The sequence below is a fragment of the Jaculus jaculus genome, chromosome X (genome assembly GCF_020740685.1).
Source record: "Jaculus jaculus isolate mJacJac1 chromosome X, mJacJac1.mat.Y.cur, whole genome shotgun sequence".
In the NCBI taxonomy this organism is placed as follows: domain Eukaryota; kingdom Metazoa; phylum Chordata; class Mammalia; order Rodentia; family Dipodidae; genus Jaculus; species Jaculus jaculus.
This window is the reverse complement of record NC_059125.1, coordinates 94,627,630-94,648,454: the sequence shown is the minus strand read 5'-3', so window position 1 is coordinate 94,648,454 and position 20,825 is coordinate 94,627,630. Positions and strand designations below refer to the sequence as shown.

General features: G+C 41.8%; 2 protein-coding genes across 2 annotated transcripts in view; both read right to left on the bottom strand.

Annotated features, from left to right (window-relative positions):
• Cenpi (centromere protein I) overlaps positions 1–3,106 on the bottom strand; it is a 69,292-nt gene extending 66,186 nt beyond the window's left edge. The window contains exons 1-2 of the mRNA XM_045140367.1: positions 2,904–3,106; positions 1,636–1,859 (exon numbers count right to left, since the gene is read on the bottom strand). Coding sequence (XP_044996302.1) covers positions 1,636–1,846 — 211 coding nt within the window. The 5' untranslated portion in view covers positions 1,847–1,859; positions 2,904–3,106. The remainder of the gene's footprint in view (positions 1–1,635; positions 1,860–2,903) is intronic.
• Positions 3,107–5,562: 2,456 nt separating this feature from the next.
• On the bottom strand, positions 5,563–20,021 carry Tmem35a (transmembrane protein 35A). The gene is made up of 2 exons (XM_004668784.2): positions 19,776–20,021; positions 5,563–7,318 (listed from the first exon to the last, which is right to left on the bottom strand). The coding sequence occupies exons 1-2, from the start codon at positions 19,893–19,895 to the stop codon at positions 6,935–6,937; spliced, it is 504 nt and encodes a 167-aa protein (XP_004668841.1). The 5' UTR covers positions 19,896–20,021; the 3' UTR covers positions 5,563–6,934.
• Between the last annotated feature and the right edge of the window lie 804 nt (positions 20,022–20,825).

The window sequence follows — 20,825 nt, the reverse complement described above, 5'->3', positions numbered from 1 at the left end:
TGAATTCCGGGTCAGCCTGAGCTAGAGTGAAACCCTACCTTGAAAATCCAAAAACAACAACAAAAAAAAGTCTTCCTAAAAAAAACCCTTGAAGTTGGGTGTGGTGGTGCACACCTTTAATCCCAGCACTGGGAGCAGAGGTAGGAGGATCTCTGTGAGTTCAAGGCCACTCTGAGACTCCATAGTGAATTTCAGGTCAGCCTAGGCTAGAGTGAGACCCTACCTCGGGGAACAAAAAAATAAAAAACCTTGAGCTGAAGAGATGACTCAGGAGTTGAGGCACTTGCCTGCAAAGCCTAAGGACCTGAGTTCAATTCCCCAGTACCCATGTAAAGCCAGATGCACAAGGTAACACATGCATCTGGAGTTTGTGGTGGCTAGAGGCCCTGGTGCACCCATATTCTCTCTCTCAAATATAAATAAATAGAGCTAGAGAGATGGCTTATTGGTTATGGTGCTTGCTGGCAAAGCCAAAGCACTCAGGTTTGATTTCACAGTACCCACATAAAGCCAGATGCACAAGGTGGCACATGCATCTGAAGTTCACTTGCCATAGCTTGAGGCCCTGACATGCCTATTCTCTCCCACCCTCCCTCTCTCTCTCTCATAAATAAATAAAAATGTTTTTAAAAAGAAAAAGAACAATTTTTAAAAAGCCTTTCAAACTCTAGACTATTTAACAGCAACAGCACCATCAGTGAAGAAAACTGCCCTGACATCCTCCCTGTACACTAACTGAAAGTATTCAGCTTATAGACTGTAACCTCCTTCAATATTAGGACAATAGTTCCCACACTCTGTGTGTGGTACATTAAATCACCTAGAAGCCTTCAGAAAGTCCTAGTGCCAGGTAGTATGCCATACCAATAAAATCAAATGCTTAAAAGTAGATGTTCCTAAGCATTAGAATGTTTGAAAGATTTTCAGGTGATAACATTGTGCGCAGTCTGGCCACCACTGATGAAACAATGTTTTGTTATAGCTACAGTGCTCAACGTAGCATTACATTGTGACTTCTCTAAAGATGTTTAAGTAAAAACCTGAATGAGAAAGGAATATATTTTCTTTTTTTTAGAAAAAAAATCAGGGCTGATGAGATAGCTCAGTTAGTAAAGTACTTATACTGCAAGCATGAGGACCTGAGTTCAATCCTCAGTATCCATGTAAAACGCCAGGTATGATAGTGTGCACCTGTAATCCCAGTGTTGGACAGGCAAAAACGGGCTGAGATTCTTGGAGCTCACTGCCAGCCAATGAGAGTGCCAAGCCAAAGAAAGACCCTATGAGAAAAGGTGGATGGTTTCCTGAGGAACACTTGAAATTGTCCTCTGGCCTCCACACACATGTTCTCATACACATTTGCACCTGCACACATCAACACACACACACACACACACACACGCAAGCTTAGTATCACCAGTGAATTAAAAAAAAAAATCTGAAGGAAAAAGACAGGCTTTTTTTTTTTGAGTCAGGGTCCTGCAATGCAGCCCAAGCTAGCTTTACACTCATGATCTTCTTACCTCAGTCTCCCCAGTATTGAGATTACAGTTTTGTGTGCCACCACACCCAGCTCTTAAGACTGGCATATTTTTCTAGAAGTAGATTTCCATAAGGAAAACAGTCTGCCTTTACCTTTCACAAAGTATCCCACTGCTACTTGCAGAGCATCACCAGCTTGATCACCATCACATTTAGAGTCTTCCAACTGACTGTTTTGTTTCAAGATGCTCTTTGAGCCATGTGATTCCCGGTTTACTTTCAAAGGCGAGAGCCTGGTCTGCCAACTATGTTGTGAACTTCTCCTTTGTTTCTGAGAGCTTTTAATTTCCCTCTGAGTTGCCATCACTGTATATGCTCTACACAGAAAAAAGTGTCAAGTTACCAATAATCAAAGAGAGGAACCATATCTGCCTGCATTCCAACATATCAAAGGCATGCAACAAATAAGCTGACAAGAGTCCAGGAGACAAAACCCACAGGTTATCTCAGGTTATCTTTTTCAGAAAGCCCCTAACCTAAATAGGAAAGTTAACAACTTGTCGAGGTAATATCTCCACTGAACCTTCTTAGAATGCTACATCACATAAGCAAGTACAAAACTATTATATCTCATGAGCAGTTTTTCTCAGCTCCTATTTTCTCCATTCCTCCTTAGTTTCAGTTCCAAGCTCTATTCTCCCCTGCCAGTGCTATGTTAAAAATGCAAAGTTAAGGGCTGGAGAGATGGCTCAGCGGTTAAGGAGCTTGCCTGAAAACATAAGGACCTGTATTCAACTCAAGTAAAGCCAGATGCATAAAGTGGCTCATGCATCTAGAGTTTGTTTGCAGTAGCTGGAGGCCTTGGAACACCTATTCTTTTTCTGTCTGCTTCTCTCTCTCTCTCTCTCCCCTTACAAAAAATAAAATTTCCTTTTTAAAATATATTTTATTTATTTGGGAGAGAGAAAGAGAGACATTGGGTGCACAGGGCCTCCAGCCACTGCATAGGAACTCCAGATGCATGCGCCTGCATGTCCTGCAGAAGAAAACCATAAATCTAAGGTGTAGACATGTAGAAGTGGAAAATAACTGGACTCATGGTATGTTTTACAGGCAGATTGGGCAGACTGTAAAAAAGAAAAATTAGACATAGGAAAAAGAAAGGGGGACACCAAGAATGACTTGTAAGTTTTTCGCTTCAAATGGAAGTTTATGAGAATGGCTAGAATAACACATTCAATCTCATCTGCCTAGATCAGAGCTGAAGACATGTACGAGAGTGGGGGAACTAGTTGCTTCTTAAGGTACTATGAAAGGGTGTAGAGGAGTTTCTAATCACACCCAGTGAACTGTCCCAGAGTTTCCCATGAATCGTTTCAGAACCGTCCCACCCAAGAGCCAAAGTGGCAGAGACAACTTACCCACTTAGCAGCTTCCTGGGCTTCGGGGGAAATACGATCCCAGCTATCCTTTGCAGAATAGTGCCACTCTCAGAGGCCCAGCATATTCCTTGCGATCACAGAGCCGACCATTTCTCGCAGTGTTTAAAAACAACTCACCTAATAATCGGCGACCCAACAACTTTAGGATTACAAAATTCTCCACAGCGATTCAAAGTCGCGGGTCCCGCCCTGCGCACGCGCTTTCACAAAGAGCGAAGAGGAGGAGCCCGCTCAGCTGAAACTTGATTGGTTGGAGTACAGATCTATGGCGGGAGGCCGCGCGCGCGCGCGGAGAATGACGCAGCTCAATTGCGGAGGGCGGCTCGCCCCGCCCACCTAGGACTGGGGCGGGGAGCCAGGGAGAGCTGCTGCTGGAATCAGGTGATTGGCTAGCTTCTCACCGTTCTCACAAGCTTTAGGGCAGTCGCATTCCCTGAAACCCGTCCAGTGTCTGCAATCTTGAATCTAACACGGTCAGGTACAGTGTTTATTTTGCCGTCACTGAACCTCAAATGTTGGGACTTTGCATCTGCAGGAAAATATGAAGCCGCAAATTTCACAATAAAGTCTGCTTTTTTTAAAGGGTCTATCACAGGCGTGGTGGTGCACGCCTTTAATCTCAGCACTCGGAAGGCAGAGGTAGGAGGATCGCCCTGAGTTCCAGGCCACCCTGAGACTGCATAGTGAATTCCAGGTCAGCCTGGATTACAGTGAGACTCTACCTCGAAAAAAAGGGAGGGGGGTGCTGCCATGCTCCTCCACTGGAGCTACGGAGCTAGAGGAAAGAACCGCCCACGCCTTCCTGTTACTGGAGATGAGTACCCAATAACTTCCATTGGTTACTAGAAACGTGTTCTGAGACAGACTTAAAGCCACCTTGAAGATGCAAATATTCCTAACCTTGGAAGTTCTATCCACCTTAAAGAAACCGACTAAAATCGCAACAAGAGCTTAGTCTCAGATCTGAGTTTAGTCCCTAATTTAATCAGTACTAAACTAGGACTAAGGAAATGTATAAATGGAATGGCTGTCGTGGATTTGAGGCCAAAACATTCCTCCAAGCTTTAGGCAAAATTGTACAGGACAATTTAGCAGTGTTAAGGAAACATACAGAATAAAAGATGAATGGGGCTAGGAATATGGTTCAGTGTGTGTTGCGTTTGCCTAGCATGCTGGAATCCCTGGGTTTAATCCCCAGCATGCATAAACCATACTCGAATTTGAGGCCAGCCTAGTCAACATGAGACCCTGTCTCAAAAAATAATAATAATAATAACACTCAATGATTAAGTTGAAGTATTTGAGAAATATTACAGTGAAATAGCTACCACATATTTTATGGTTTTTCAGGGTAGTTTGACTAACTCATTTAATCAGGCATAGAAATTGAGACTTCAATTTTTCTGATAGCTGCTCTTTAGTAAAATTGAAATTTTTATTGAGCCATTTTTCATGCTGTTCATCGTTTCACAGACTCAAAAAATGTAAACTGGAAGGAATTTAAGGCTTCAACACTCTTCCATTTGTAGATGAAATGGCACTCTAAGTGATGAAATAACTTGACTAACATGACAAATTTGTGACAGTGCTACAGGTACCACTTTGTGGACACATTGTAGTGTTTCACATTTGTTTAATATGCCCTCCGTTTTCTCTGAAGTAATATTTCCACCTCTTGGCACAACCTAATAACCTTAAAAACCTGGAGACTGTATTGGGACCTTGGCTCTATAGCTTTCTGTCTTATGTGCTGACAGGGAACTTAAAGGCATTAGCAAGTAGACAATTTCATTAAATGATAATACTATACCACTGTTCTCCTCCTTCAGAATTAACATTGTTATTTATTTGTACATGATTGTGTGTCAGTCTGCCAGTCTCTTGCCTGCAAATGAATGCCAGATATATGTACCACTTTTGAAAAATATTTGCAAGCAGAGCGAGAGAAAGAGACTAAGTATGGCAAGGTCTGTAGCCACTGCAAATGAACTCCAGATGCACGTGCCAACTTTGTGCATGTGGCTTTGAGGGTGTCCTGAGGAATCGAACCTCTGTCATTTGGCTTTGAAGGCAAGCGCCTCAACTGCTAAGCCATCTCTCCAGCCCTGTGCCAATTAAGAAACATATTTTATTTATTTATTTAAGAGAAAGAGAGAGAGAGAATTGGCACACTAGGGTCTCTAGCCACTGCAAACGAACTCCAGATGCACATGCCACCTTGTGCATCTGGTTTATGTGGATTCTGGGGAATTGAACCTGGGCCCTTAGGCTTCAAAGGCAAGTACCTTAACTGCTAAGCCATCTCTCCAGCCCTGTGTCACTTTTTAAGTCTAGGTTTACTTGGGTCCTGGGGAATCAAACGTGGACTAACATTGCAAGTGATTTTAGCCACTGAGTCGTCTCCCTGGGCCCCAGAATAAAAAAAAAAAAAAAAAAAAAAAAAAAAAAGAGCCTGAGCTAGGCATAATGACACGGACCTAGAATCCCATCATTTGTGATGTGAAAAAGAAGGATTAGTTTCAAGGCCAATTTAGGATACATAGTGACACTCTGTCTCAAAAACAAGCAAAAGAAGTGCCCACATCCTTTGGTCTGGCCCTTTCCTTTTGGATTTTCAGTATATAGTCACACAGTTTCCTCCAAAGTTCAAAAATCTTTATTTTGAAAGAATGAGAGAAAGACAACAGTTATTAATTACCAAGACCAATTACACTGAAGAAAACACAATAATAAGTACTCTACACACACACACACACACACACACACACACACACATACACCACACACACACACACACACACACACACAAAACCACCCCTTTCCCATCCCTGGCACAATAATATGAAAACCATCAAAGCACATTTAGCAGGGAGAAACAGCAGTATGTAATGAAGAAAGCAAATTTTCATACTGCTCAATCCAACTAACCCATGTCAAACGTCCTTCCCTCAGTTGAGCTGCACCCACTGGAACAATAGAGAAGTGTAAAGGAAGTAGCTACGGGATGATTTGGACTCTATTTATTAGCAAATTTCAGTAAAGAATCAATAGTAGTGAATTTGTTTGACTGGATGTGGCTCCTGTGTTAAATTTCAGGTTTCAGAGAACAGCTACTGCTTGAGATTCAGACTTCTAATAGGACCAATCCTAGCTGCCTCAGTTTTGGACATGGAGCAGCTGCCAGATCCTGGTTAGCTCCTGAGAACAGTAGAAGTGAGGCAGCTTTGGACTTGAAAAACATCTGAAGATATCTGGTAACAAAATTACTGCTTACATTTCAAACTGTTAGCAAAAGAGCTCAGTTTAGCTTGGGCTCAGACATAGGCAAGGCAAAACCTCCTATTTATCACTTGAGGAAGTAGACTACCTATTAACTGCATATATCCCTTGTTTTAATTAAGCTTGGTGTGGAATATTTCAAGCTTAGATAACTGTTGAAGAGGTGGCTAATCAAAGGACCTCTTTTCCTAAGGTGGTGAGTTTAAATTTCAGCTTAAGCTAGAGAGGGGTCCCCTCCCCATATGGGAACATGTCCTTTGTATTATACTAGGATTCTTTTTATAAGAGGGTTCTTTTATTCAACCCTTAATGGATCAATTTATAAAGGGAAGGATACCTTTGCAGGACTAGTTCAAGATGAGAGCCTTTTCCATGTGTGCATGTGTACACACACACACACACACCCACACACACACAGTAGTTAAATACATTTTCCCACACATAATCTCACAGTCACATGCTTGCTGGAGTCCTTCTCACAAATTCACTTCAATAGTTGCCATATACATGTACATGCAGCAAGATGTGAGCAATTAAAGGTGGTGCACAAATGTCAATGTGGAGAGGTCATTTTAGGGTATAGATATACACAAGCCAGTTAACTTGCAGATTGTATTTTTTTTCTTTTTTTCCCCAAGATAAATACATCAAATGAAAATCACACACTGAGATCTTCCTGGGTGTCATAGAGGCAACTGCCTGGAAGTTCCACTTTTTGCACTTCCATGTTCCTAAGACACCTTCACTTTGCCCTGTGGGGCTTTCTCATACAAGGAGGGTTGTTCCTCAGCACTGCCAGGCAAGGGCTTTTTCTCAGAAGACCGATCCTCAGGCTTGCGGGCAATCAGCAGGCGGCAAGTGAGCAGGATTCCAAACACCAGAGCATGGGCATAGCGTTTTAGAGGATCACCAACCAGCTGGTGGAAGAACAGCACTGCCAACACCAGCAAGAGCAGGAAGAAGTTCGCCACATCTTTGGGACGCCCAGGCACAAGGGTCATGACGATGCCACAGGCCACTTCAAGGGCACCAATACTTTTCCGCAGAAGAATGGAATTGATGCCCATTTTCTTCAACAGAGGAAGGGCTCGGACATAGCTCTTGTAAGCACGTTTCTAGAGTGGGAATACCATAAGGAAATCACTACATGAACCATGATTTTAACATCAGAATAAAGAAAATATCAGTAGAGGCCCCTTCTCTACCATCTGCCTTCCACATCAGCCAAGGAGATCCAACTTTTCACTATGACCCCTAAATAAATCCTTCCTATTAAAAAATGGGGAGGGGGAAAGAGAGATGGCTCAGCAGTTAAAAATTCTGGCTTGCAATGCCTGATGACCCAGGTTGAGTTCCCCAGTACCCATGTAAAGCCAGATGTACAAATTGGCAAATGTTTCTGGAATTTGTTTGCAGTGGCAGGAGGCCCTGTGAGCCCATATTCTTACTCTCCCTCTCTGATCCCCTCAGATAATAAAATGCTTTAAAAAGAAAAAGAAAACGAGGGCTGGAGAGATGGGTTAGGAGATAAAGTGATTGACTATGAAGCCTAAGCACCTATGTTGGACTCTCTAGGTTCCAAGAAAGCCAGACACTCAAAGTGACACACACCATGCACACAAGGTGGCACAAGTGGCTGGAGTTTGGTTGCAGTGGCTGAGGGCTGTGGTGCCCCAATTCTCTCTTGCTCTCTCTCATTCTTGTTCTCTTGCATTAAAAAATGGGGTCGACAGCTTTTAGGAGGCAGAGGTAGGAAGATTTCCATGAATTTGAGGCCAACCCTTAGGCTACATAGTAAATTCCAGGTCAACCTGGGCTAGAGCAAAACTCTACCTTGGGAAGAAAAAATAAATAAAGAAAGAAAGAAAGAAAGAAAGAAAGAAAGAAAGAAAGAAAGAAAGAGAGAGAGAGAGAGAGAGAGATTATAAAATGTAGTGGACAATTTAGGAGATTATCATTACAGTGTCATAATGGGCAAGGCTTATGCAACAAGACATTAAAAATATCAACCCACTGGGCTCAGCAGTTAAAGGTATCGGATTGTAAATCCTGCCAGCCTGAGTTCCATTCCCCAGTACCCATGTAAAGCCATATGCAAAAAGTGGTATGTGTGTGTGGAGTTCATTTGCAGTGGCTGGAGGCCCTGGTGCCCATTCTCTCTCCCTCTCTCTCTTCCTTTGCAAATAAGAAAATAAAAAAACAATAAAAAAAATGGGGTTGAAAAGCTAAAGGACAGACTCCGGTGTTGTTCCAATCACCTCCTTTTGAGGAGGTCTCTGACAATCCTGAAACTCACCAATGCAGTTCAACTAACTTGTAAGTGTCTCAGCAGTGCTGAGAATGTAAACATGGTTCCACCATTCCCAGCATTTTTCTAATGTGGGTTCAATTATTTTAAAAAGAAAGGAAAATAGGAAGCAATCTGATGGGATTCCTGGGATTTAAAAACGTGGTAATGTCACTGCTATGGTATTAATATTAAAGTCCCTCCCAGCACCATATTTATTTGTTGAAATTCTAATCTCAAAGGTCATGACTTCAGTAGTTGGCTTTTGGGAACTAATTGGGCCATGGAGTGAGGGAGTACTCGTGAATGGGATTAGTGTCCTTATGAGCAAGGATTCAGAATCCTGCCTTGTTCCTTCCACCAGGACACAGCTAGAAGGCATCATCAGTGAACCAAAAAGATGGCCCTTACCAAACATTAGATGAGATATACCTCTATGATTCAATCCCAAGTACACACACACACACACACACACACACACACAGAGTCCAAAGCACTAGATGCAAGACTAGTACAATCCACATTCTATTTCCATATAGATTTAACTAATTGTAGACTGAAAATATTTTTTTTCTTTCTCATTTTTGGTTTTTGTAGGTAGGATCTTATTCTAGCCCAGGCTAATCTGGAATTCACTATGTAGACTCAGTGTGGCCTTGAACTGATGGCGATTCCTGTACCTCTGCCTCCGGAGTGCTGGAATTAAAGGCAGGCATCACCACATCTGGCTTGTTGGAATATTTTTTAACTCTACATCTGGAGTTGGAAAGATTGCTCAGTGGTTTAAGTGCTTGCTTGCCTGCAAAGCCTAACGACCGGAGTTTGATTCTCCAGCACCCACGCAAAGTCAGATGTGCAAAATTGTGCATGTACCTGAAGTTCGTTTGCAGCAGCTAGAGGCCCTGGCATGTTCATTCTCTCTCAATCTTTCTCTCTCTTTCCCCTGGGTGTGGTGGCACACATCTTTAATGCCAGCACCCAGGAGGCCCAACGTAGGAGGACTGCTGTGAGTTTGAGGCCAGCTTGAGACACATAGTGAATTCCAGGTCAGTCTGTCTTGAGCAAGACCCTACCTCAAAAAAACCTCTACATCTATACTAAACATGTATAGATTTTTATTGTCCTTATTCACTAAGCAATATGTATTTTTATTTACATAGTATTTATCTCTTAGCTATTGTAAGTAATCTAGATTTTTTTAAAGGCATGGTGACACATGCCTTTTTTCTTTTCTTTTTTTTAATATTTTATTTTATTTATTTGACAGAGAGAATGATGAGGAGAGAGAGAGAGAGAGAATGGGTGTACCAGAGCCTGCAGCCACTGCAAATGAACATCAAACACATGTGCCACCTTGTGCATCTGTCTTATGTGGGGCCTGGGGAATCAAACATGGGTATTTGGCTTTGTAGGTGAAAACCTTAACTGCTAAACTCCAGCTCTAATCTAGGTATTCTAAATTAAATGAGAACTTCACATATTTGTGTAAATACTATGTTATTTTATATAAGGGACTTGAGCATCTAAGGAATTTGGTATCCTCAGGGAAGCAAGTGTCCTAAAACTAATTCCCCCCAGCTGGACATGGTGGCATATGCCTTTAATCCCAGCACTTTAATCCCATGCAGAGGTAGGAGGATTGCCGAGAGTTTTAGGCCACCCTGAGACCCTGAGACTACATAGTGAATTCCAGGTCAGCCTAAGCTGCAGTGAAACCCTACCTCCAAAAACAAAAAACAAAAAACAAAAAACAAAAAAAAAAAAAAAAAACTAATTCCCCATGAGGGACAGATGATTATGAGAATTGGGCAGAAAGCCAAGTTAGACCTCTTAGAAGTATCTGGCTTTTAGAGTTGTGTTTTTACTCTTTAGATTTGGAATAAATGTTAAGATATTTCTCTCTTCTGAACAAGTGGATGCACCTTTATTTCATGGATAAATTATCATGAGTGTTACAAGATAATCCTCTTGAAGACTGTAAAAGACTGATAGATGGCTTAGTGAAAGAACAAATGGGTGTACATCCAAACAAACTTGGTTTCAAATCCAAACTCCATCATTTTCTAGTTGTATATTTATAAGCAAATTACTTGACCTCTTTAAGTTTCATTTTCCTGAACAGGGTGAGGATTAACTGAAGTAACTGAAACTACTTGCCTAGGTGCAAAATGTCAGAAAGTGCAAAAACCATTAAGTAAGATAAATAATATCTTCCATAAACAAAATATCAAGATTTTATTTTTTTCAAAATATCAAAATTTTAAACAAGAGATGAGGAAATGGCTCAATGAGTAAAGTACTTTCTGCACAAGCATGAGTTCTTTTTTAATTTTAAAAATATATTATCAATGCATTTATTTATTTGTAAGCAGAGAGAGAGAGAATGGGCCTCTAGCCATTGCACATGAACTCCAGATGCATATGCCATTTTGTGCATCTGGCTTTATGTGGTTACCGGGGTATTGAACCTCAGTCATTAGGCATTGCAGGTAAGTATCTTAACTGCTAAGCCATTTCTCTAGGCCCCTAGCATGAGTTCTTGAGTTGGTATCCTCAAACCAATGTAAAAGCCATACACTGTGGCAGACATCTGTGGTTCCAGTGCATGCTTCTACAGGGGATGAGGTGGAGACAGAATTTCCCAGAAGGTTGTGGGTCAGTGAGCCTGGTGAATAGCAGGTGAACAATGAGAGACCTTGGCTCAAACAAGGTAACAGGAAAAGTCTGACACTTGAAGTGGTCCTCTGACCTCCACATTTGCATCATGGCATGCACACATCTGTCTGCACACATATACTCACACACAAACATGCACACACACACACACACACACACACACATTAAACAAAAGTAGGTTCTGACTCTTCATATGTACAACCTTGCCTCACCTCACTCTTCTTAATTCCATTTTTTTCAGTCATTGCATTTAAATTTCCACTTCACTCTTGGCCCAGCTCTGATGCTGAATATGTAAGTAAATGCAAAAGTCAAATATCCTCCTTCCTCTCTTCTCATCTAGATCAAGGATTTTCAAAGAAAAATTAAAAGAATGACCAGTAGGCAGAGTGAACCCTAGGCTGAGGGAAGCCAGAGTCATGTGGAGAAGAGCTGAGCTGAGAGTTACACATGATGAGGCAAGGCCTGCCTTCTTTCCTCTCACTATTACTTAGGTATAGACTACTTGCCTACACCCCCTCTTCTTCATTCTAGTAAAGGTAACAGAAGGAAATTAGGGGAAGAACTCTAGATCCAAGAGGCTTCTTTAACACTTGTAAATGTCACTTTCCATTTTCTTTGTTTTTTTTAGACAGTCTCATGTAGTCCAGGCTGGCCTCAGTTTGTAGCTTAGGATAGCCCTGGACTCCTCTTGCTCTTCCTGCCTCAATGACTACAGTGCTGAGATCACAAGCTTATAGGACCATAACTGGCCATATAGAGCATTTCCTTGATTTGTCTTTAGAGACAAAGTCTTATGTAACCCAGGCTGGCCTGGAGCTTACTATGTAGACAAATATGACATTGAATTTCTGATCTTCCTGCCTCCCAAGTACTGGGATCACAGGTGTGCATGCTGTGTCCAGCTTTGGGAGGACAGTTTCTAATTAGAAGCACAAACTTTCTCAAAGAGTAATCAATCCCTAAATCCTACCTAAAGTATGTTCTTCTGAGCTATGCAAAAAGGAAATGAGTTTCTCATGGTCACTTTCAGACTCAACATGTCCAGATGTTTGAGTGGCTTCTGAATTCTCTCATTGTTTTGGCTAGAACTAACTATTCATCATCCAAGAACAGATTTTTGTCTATACTAGGATGAAATCGGTAGCCTTGGGACAAAATCTAGGTGATCAAATCATGTTGCTGTGACTTCCTGTGATCTTTTTGTTGTTGTTGTTGTTATTTTTGTTTATTTATTTGAGAAAGACAGAGAGGGACAGAAAGGGGAGATAGAGAGAGGGAGAGAGAATGGGCACGCTAGGGCCTCCAGCCACTGCAAACAAATTCCAGACGCATGCACCCCCTTGTGCATCGGGCTAACATGGGTCCTGGGGAGTCAAGCCTCTAACTTCAGAGTCAAGCCTCTAACTTCACAGGCAAGCATTTAACTGCTAAGCCATCTCTCCAGTCCCTTTTTTTTTTCCTCCTCTTAATTTGTTGTAATTACCTATTCCTTGTTCAACTTGTTTGGCCAGCCTCTTAAAATGCAATTGTGGCTAATTTTATACAGCTGTTGCTTCTTTCTGTTTTTGGAAACAGGGCCTCATTTTGTAACCCTGTTTAGCCTAGAACTCACTCTGTAAACTACAAAACTAGCCTAGAACTTGTGGCAATCCTCCTGCCTCTGCTTCTGAAGTGCTGAAACCACAGGAATGCATCAAAACACTCAGTGGAAGACGTGCGTGCATGCGTATGTATTTTGCTGGGAACCAAACCCAAGGCCTTTTCCATGCTCACTTACTGAGTGATAGCCTCTGCCCTTGTTGCCTCTTTCCTCTTTTTTCAAGAGGATAATGAATGTGGATAGGCCATTTCATCAAAGCTTTAGTTGTAGTGCCTTTACCCTCTGAGCCATTTCCCCAGCCCAAATATTTTGTTCCAAGTTGAACAGGTACAGAGATGATCTATTCTCCAAGATTCCAAAAAATGGAAAATTTGTTAGAGATAGGCTGGGTCTTGATATTACAGGAAGTACTTTATTCTTCCTCTTGTGGAGTAGGACAGAGACATCAGGAATGCTAAGATTGCCTTTCCTGTCAGTTAATGCTTGGTCCAAGACAATTCACTTTTAACAACACAAGAATCATGTATCTTGAGTCTGTAGTAACTAAGAAAGGATAAAGAGAGTTGACTGATTTGCATTCCCCAAAGGCTTTTCAATTCACTTTGTTTTGTCTGTTTTGTTTCCATTGAAATGCAGTTCACTCTAAAACCATGGTTTCTTTGAAGGAGAAAAGAGGTGGGAAAAGAAGGGTTTAATCAAAAGTTTCAAGTTTCTTCAATCAATGGCAAGCATCCATCAATATCCCTGGACCTGTATTTATTTTGACTTGTTGTTGTTGAGCTCTTTTTCGTTGTATGGTTTTTGAGGTAGGATCTCACTCTTGCCCAGGCTAACCTGGAATTCACTATATTGTCTCAGGGTGGCCTCAAACTCATAGTGATCCTCCTACCTCTGCCTGCTGGGATTAAAGGTATGTGCCACCACAGCTGGCTTGCTTGAGCTCTTTTATTAGAGGAGGATTGAGACAATCTCCCTTGGTAGCCTACAATGGTGTGAAACTTGTGATCCTTATATCTCTACTTCTTTAGATCTGGGATTACAGGTGTAACTGATCTTAAAGTGAGCTAAATTCTAGTTTTTGTTTTGCCCCAATTACTTGGAGAAAATTTGAAGTATTTTATTGCCTCAATTTTCTCTTCTATAAATTAAAAGAGCATTTTGGAGAGTTAACAAAAGAATCATCGTATCAACTGAGGGTCTCTTCTTTTCCTCCCTCCCCCCCTCACACAACATACAAACAGACACACACTTTATCATTAATTAAACACACAATTGGAAATTCATTGCCTTATAAATAACAATAGTTATTTTAATAATATTGATGAATAAAGCAGGTCCATTCTGTGGTATAAAGACATATGATTCAGACATGAGTCAAAAACATGTGAACCTTTTCTTTACTCATACTTTTTTTTTCCATTTTGTCATTTATTCTTCATAACACCCCAGAGCGATGATCTCATGTTAGTGACATTAAACTTCAACAGCTCACTCATAATTGTCAAATAATATTAATCTTTAATTACAATTAATAACTGACCTAAGTCAGATAACAAGACAAAATGGAAACAGAGAGTAAGTGATTTGATACCCTTTTAGTTCATTTATGCCAATGAGATAAATGAAAAAATAATAATAATTTGGCTAATATACTGTACAATCTATTTATTTAAAGTTAAAAAGTGGTAAAAATTAATTTCCATTATTAGCAGTCAGGGTAGTAACCTTACCCTTGGGAGGGTAGTAACAGGAAAGAACATGAGGGAGATTGCCGAGGTGCTGGCCATTAGCTTGTAATGGATGCCTAGTTCTTTTTTTTTTTTTTTTTTTGTTTCTCCAAGTATGGTCTTACTCTAGCCCAGGCTGACCTGGAATTTACTATGTAGTCTCAGGGTGGCCTTGAACTCACTGCGATCCTCCTAACTCTGCCTCCCTAGTGCTAGGATTAAAGGTGTGCACCACCACGCCCAGCTTACATAGTATTCTGAACATTCCTTGAGCTGTACAATTATGTGCATGTTTTAGTGTATGTGTTATACTTCAATAAAACTTACAGGGAAAGATGATATGAAAGTAAAATGTGCACTGACAAAAATATATTTTGGCTGAATGTGTCAGCCTAGTTACTATCTTAAACCATAAAACCCATAGAAGTGCTGCAAAATTTGCTGATTCATGTATGATTTTCATGAATTTCTATAGAAAAAATAGCCACCTGTGAATCATATAGCATGGTTTAATGCAATAAAAGGCTCATCACATGATAATAGCTAATTATTCATATGAATGATAAACACCTCTTTAGCAACTCCACTTTCCATTGTCACTAATGCCCACCTAAAGAGAACACTAACAATCCTGGTCCTATTAACTAAAGTGGATTCCTTCCACATTGATTCTTAAAGCAGGTGATTCTGGCTTCTAAGTCCACTCTAAAACAAATTTATATGATAGTCTATAAGCTCCCAGACATAGCCCCATTGTTATATGTAGTTTATTTCGTGATAGCTAACTATATAAACTAAGCAAGTCACTCCACATCTCAGGTTCTATTTCCTCTTTAAGGGAATAAACATACTGTACTACTTCCAAAATAATCTAAGCATCAGTGAATTACTACCCTATTACCTAGTTGGAAAGCAATTAATGGCAGTGACTAGAAGCGTAAAAGATTGCCTATGAACATTAAATAAACTACCCAAACATGTTGAGAGTGTTTCACCTGGGTTAGGCAAACCGGTATTTAACTACAGATAATCAAATCAACATATCTTTCCTAGGAGGAGATGTGAAGAAGCAGAAACATCCCCCATCACCCTGGGTGCCAGAATCCTTTGGCTTCCTTTGTGACAGGATTTTGGTGTTTTCTTACCATTTTAATTACTGTATGTGGCCTTCTGCACTTACAGAACAAAGCCACTGCTACAAAAGCTGAATAATGTAACTTATCCATTCATATGTCTACAGTCATTGCACAGAAAACTGCTTTGCAGCACCTGTTAATACTGTCTCCCCATTCAAATGCACTAATGAAGGCATTGAGTCAAAGGAGTCTCTACCCATCATATAGAATTCACTTGGGATATAGAGGACTGTACAATAACACTTCCTTAATAATGGAGGAGATATGAGACAACACATACCAAATGGGCTATTCAGAGATGCATCTGCAAATTCTACAGGATCCACTGTGCATTCCACAGCAGCAAGTTGAGTTTTCAATATCATGTGATTGCATAAAGGCATATTCACAGGGACATGTGAAAATAGCATTCTGTTCTTCAAAATGCTTGATTCCAATCCTTTAAATGACTATCTAAATCAGTTAAATAAAAAAAAAAACTGCAGGGATGGAGAGATGGTTTAGTGGTCAAGGCGTTTGCCTGCAAAGCCCAAGGATCCTGGTTCAACTCTCCAGGACCCATGTAAGTGAGATGCACAAGAGTGCACATGCATCTGGAGTTCGTTTGTAGTGGCTGGAGGCCTGACATGCCCATTCTCTCTCTCTCTTTCTCTTTTTCTCTCTCTCTCCCTCTTTATCTCTTAAATTTATAAATAAAAATATTTTTTTAAACACTGCATAAGGTAGAATCAATTATCACCATCAATTTACCCAAAGCATTCCTTGAACACCTACCATCATAAGCACTACGTCAGACCTTTCACATGCAAACTCAGTTAATATTTGCACCCTTCTGAGGCAATTAATCCCATGTTATAAATAGGGAAACAGAGATGGTAATAGTGTCAGGATCCAGACCACAATTTCCTGAATTCTCCAGTGATACCAGGAAAGAAGTGCATAGTCATTTGTTGATTCTTAGCACTCATTCCAGCTATTTCTCATGGAGGGATAACACAAGAAAATACTAACAGATTTTGAATACGCATAAAATACACAGAAAAGCCAAGCAAAAATCTAAATTTGAAAAACTGGCTTTGAAGTAAAACAAAATCTAAAAATATAGACTGGGGAATTGAACTTTTAAGAAAAAGGGAAGAAGAATGTGCCAGATATTTTCAAGAGTCAGTTGCAGGTTCTGGTATCCAAGAAACAATTATTGTTAATGACTCCTTTCCTGGGAGCTCTGAATCATGAACTTGGTTTCTAATCTTTGCTTCAACAATATAGCTTACCCTATGATCCTGAATAAATCATTACACTTGGTATGTTCCAGTTTGTTCATTAGTAAGATAAGAATAACTAATAAAATGAATCTACCTCATAGAGATGTTTCAAAGAAAAATAAACAACCTTGGAACTACGACACCACCACTGTAAGATCTTACAAGAAATGCCACTGCGGTCAAAACATGACTAACCCCACTGATGCAGAGGAATCATGCCTAAATAGGAAACAGAAAATCCCAGATAATCATCCCATTTGTACTAGTTTGGGGATTCTCAGGGACTATTGGCCCCTCTCTCAAAAACAATAAATGACTCCTGAAATGCATAATCAGGAACAAACCAAGAAATTTGAAGGATAGTGACAACCACACAATTCTACAATGACTCATTTGACTCATTCATTCACCCATCCATTGTGTGTGTGTGTGTGTGTGTGTGTGCATGCTCGCGCACACACACACACGCGAGCATGTGTGCATTTTCTGAGACAGGGTCTTGCTTTGTACCCCAGGTTTGCCTGGAACTCCCAATCCCCTTGCCTTAACCTCTTGAGTGCTGCCCACAAATATATATTGAACATTTTTTTTTCCTCAAGCTAAATACTCCTTTCCTTTCATATTGGCTTAAGAATTAAAGCTGAGATAAGCCTAGGCACTATGCAGTGGGCCCTATGCCAGAAAGCCAGTGCCAGTCTATGACTTGATGCTCAGTGCAGGAGGGGGTCCTGGAAAAAGGCAGTCTGGAAATCCTCTTTAAGCTTCATACTACTGTGACATCTACCTTCCAGTTAGATACAGTCTTTCCATTCCCTCCAGAAACCCCACAGCACAGCACAAAAGTGTGCATACACATACACACTCATACACAAATGTTTCACACTGCTATGCTAGAGGATGCCTATTTGCATCTATTCCCAAGTATCTTATGAAATCTTCATGTTTGTTTCTTCCTTTTTCATTAGGCTGCAGTAGACAACACCACTCCTTAGGAAGAAGCCCACTCTAAACCCATTTGTGGCTGGTCCTCATCCTGAGCTCCTGCCAAGCTAGCAGGAAGCTTCCCGGTGACTCCATTTTAGTTGGATTGCCTGCAGAGCTTAACACTGTACTTAGGGTGCAGCTTGTGTGTGGGGGGGACTCCAAAGCAGCTGAGCAAGATTTGGAGGGCAGGGAGTATACTAAAGAAGGGAACTATGTCCTTAAAGAAATCTTAAAAATACCTCTGGTGCACGCGTTTATACACAGACACACACACAAATGTATAAATATAGGTACGTAAGAGTAAAGGAAATACATATTCTTTTATTTATAATCTAACACTAAACTATTTCAACCAAGACAAAAACACAGAATCATTTCTCCTCCATCCTTTCCCTCTGTACTCTAGCATCTTCAAGCCGCTTGGTGCCTTCTGCTACCTCACCCTACTGGCTTCCCCAGTGCAAGCTGCCTTGGCTACTTATTTTGACCTGATTTCAATTCCATCTGGTCTAACATACTGGGAGGAGGGAAGAGGGGAAGGAGTAGCATATTAGGATTTACCACTGGGGCTAGTCCTAAACCATCTTCCCCCACCCCAGAATGATCCTGTAATAGGGGAGACACAGAAAGCTCAAGCAGGATCTGCATGCAAATGTTTTCTGAACATCTATAATTTGACAGTGTCCATCCATTTTCAGCTTATATTGAGGGGCCCTAGAAAGCTCTGCAGTGGGCTCTAGGAGAGCAATTAATTCTTAATGTAGAAGGCTGTTCCTCCCTGCCTCATCCCTAAAAGGGAGTCCCTCTTGCCTGTTTTCTCTCTCCCTTCTGTTTCTCCTCTAAGATCATTTCCTTCTTGACCTTGAGAGCCCAGTAATATGCTCCCTTCCCATTACTGGCATTCTGGCAAAAGCTTCAAGAAGTAGGTTCCCCTCAGCTAGGGCGGAGAAATGAAAAAGCAAAGTGACAGGGGCAGACGGGAAGGACGGAAAGTGCTGGAAACATCCCTTGCTATCCCCTAATACTCCACAACACAAGAGCAAGTCCTTATCACACCCAACTGAGGAAAGCAGCCCAGCCCCCAGGTTGCAGAGCTGTTTTGGCCAGTCACCTCTGATGATTCCAACTCTGCAGAGGACCTGGCTCTGGACAGCCCCAGGAGGCAAGGCGAGGGTCACAGACTGTTTTGTAGGCGATAAAAGGACAGACCTGACAAATTTTGTACATTAGCCTATACAGAAAACAAAATAAAACCAAATCTCCAGCTCTCCCTCCAGGGAAGGGGCAGAATACGAAGCTCAATAACCTTTATTTGGCCAAGACTGCTTTGTTTCCAGGCTTCCGCTGGTTCCCAGCACCCACAGGAATACTATTAGCTCTGCGCCTGGGATGAGATGCCCTTACACATTGCTGGCTTTAGAAACCTGTTCTCCCCAGCTCTCCCCCTTAACCCTCTTTGTTCCTCCCTAAAATAAATAAACTCTAGCTCACTAAACTCTTAGCTACAAGGGAAGGACTCATGCTTGCAGACTGGCGGCTAGGACTTTGGGTGTGTGCTGCAAAGAGGGAAGGGCTCCTGCTGATGACAGGTGCTACGCAGGTCTTGACCTTCTGCTTGACTTGGGTTGGGGGTACTCACTGGACAGCCCCTCCCCCAACTGGCATGCAGAAGCTCCAAACAGTTGCTCCCGGCATAGCCCATAAGTGAAATCGCTCTTGTCCAGCTGCCCCTTAGGAACTGCAAAGTTGTGAGGGAGAAGGGAGGGTCTGGGGTGGGGGGTAGAGGTTAAGGTAATGGGACTGGAGACAGACGGAAAAGAAGGGAAGAGGTGCTCGCAATTCCACGGGTGCGTGTGGGGGGGTGTGCTCCTCATCGCCCATTTACATCACTTACCATCTCACTGTAGGCATCCTTGCTGAGCCTGGGGGTCAATTTGATAGTTCCCATGAAAACAAAGAAGAGTCCCAGGGCCACTGAGAGGGCCACAATAGTTACGGTTCTAGGAGATGCCATGGGGTCAACCAAAGCAGGTCCCAACTAATCCTTCTGCTTTGCGCCACCCGTCTGTCTAAGGCACAGGCAAATTAGTACAGAGAGAGCTAGAGGGACGCTGCGGAGGCAGTAGGCAGCTAGAATGACAAAGGGAGAGGAGGGAGCTAGAGAGAAAAATTGAGAGATCGAGATTCAACCACTCTCACTACAACAATCGCTGGGTCCTAATGCCCTACGCTCGAGCCTCCCAGGCAGAGAGGACAGTGTGGAAGTTAACTAAGCCCTGAATTGAAGCGGGAACTTCAACTCTTAAATAGTGAGTGAGAAGGCAGTTTGTGTCTGGAGTTCAGTCCCTGGAATGAGAAATTAGGACAGATATTCTTTCTACCACTTCACCAACTGCACTTTTCTTCCTTTACCCCTGTCCCCCCCCCCCCCATCTCTTTTTTTAGGTTTTTCGAGGTAGGGTCTCACTCTAGCTCAGGCTGACCTGAAATTCACTATGTAGTCTCAGGGTGTCCTCACACTCTCGGCGATCCTCCTACCTCTGCCTCCTGAATGCTGGGATTAAAGGGGTGCACCACCACACCTGGCTGTTCATGTCCCCTTTACATCTTCCTTTCCCCCAATTCGAACATTAGATCAAAGAGACTCCTCAGGGAGTCATCCGTGTCTATAGTTGGTAACACTCAAAAACAAAACTACAAGCCTCACCTGGTGATGCATGTCTCTAATCTAAGAACTCTGGAGGCTGAGGCAGGAGGATTGCCATCCAGGTTAGCCTGGGCTACAAAGTGAGTTCAAAGCCAGCCTGAGATATATATAGAGAAAAAGCACCACCCTTCAACAAAGGAAAGCAAGAAAAGGGGTAAAACTGCAAAGTTCTCTGGCCTGACTGTAGGCAAAGAAGGCTTTATTGGGCTGGAGAGATGGCTTAGCGGTTAAGCGTTT

What these genes read in the sequence shown, in the direction of transcription:
- Tmem35a (XM_004668784.2), bottom strand. Translation starts at nt 19,895, where the DNA reads ATGGCATCTCCTAGAACCGTAACTATTGTGGCCCTCTCAGTGGCCCTG. An exon ending in AGGATGCCTACAGTGAGATG is followed by an intron (nt 7,319 to 19,775) that starts GTAAGTGATGTA and finishes TTCCCACTCTAG; the next exon opens with AAACGTGCTTACAAGAGCTA.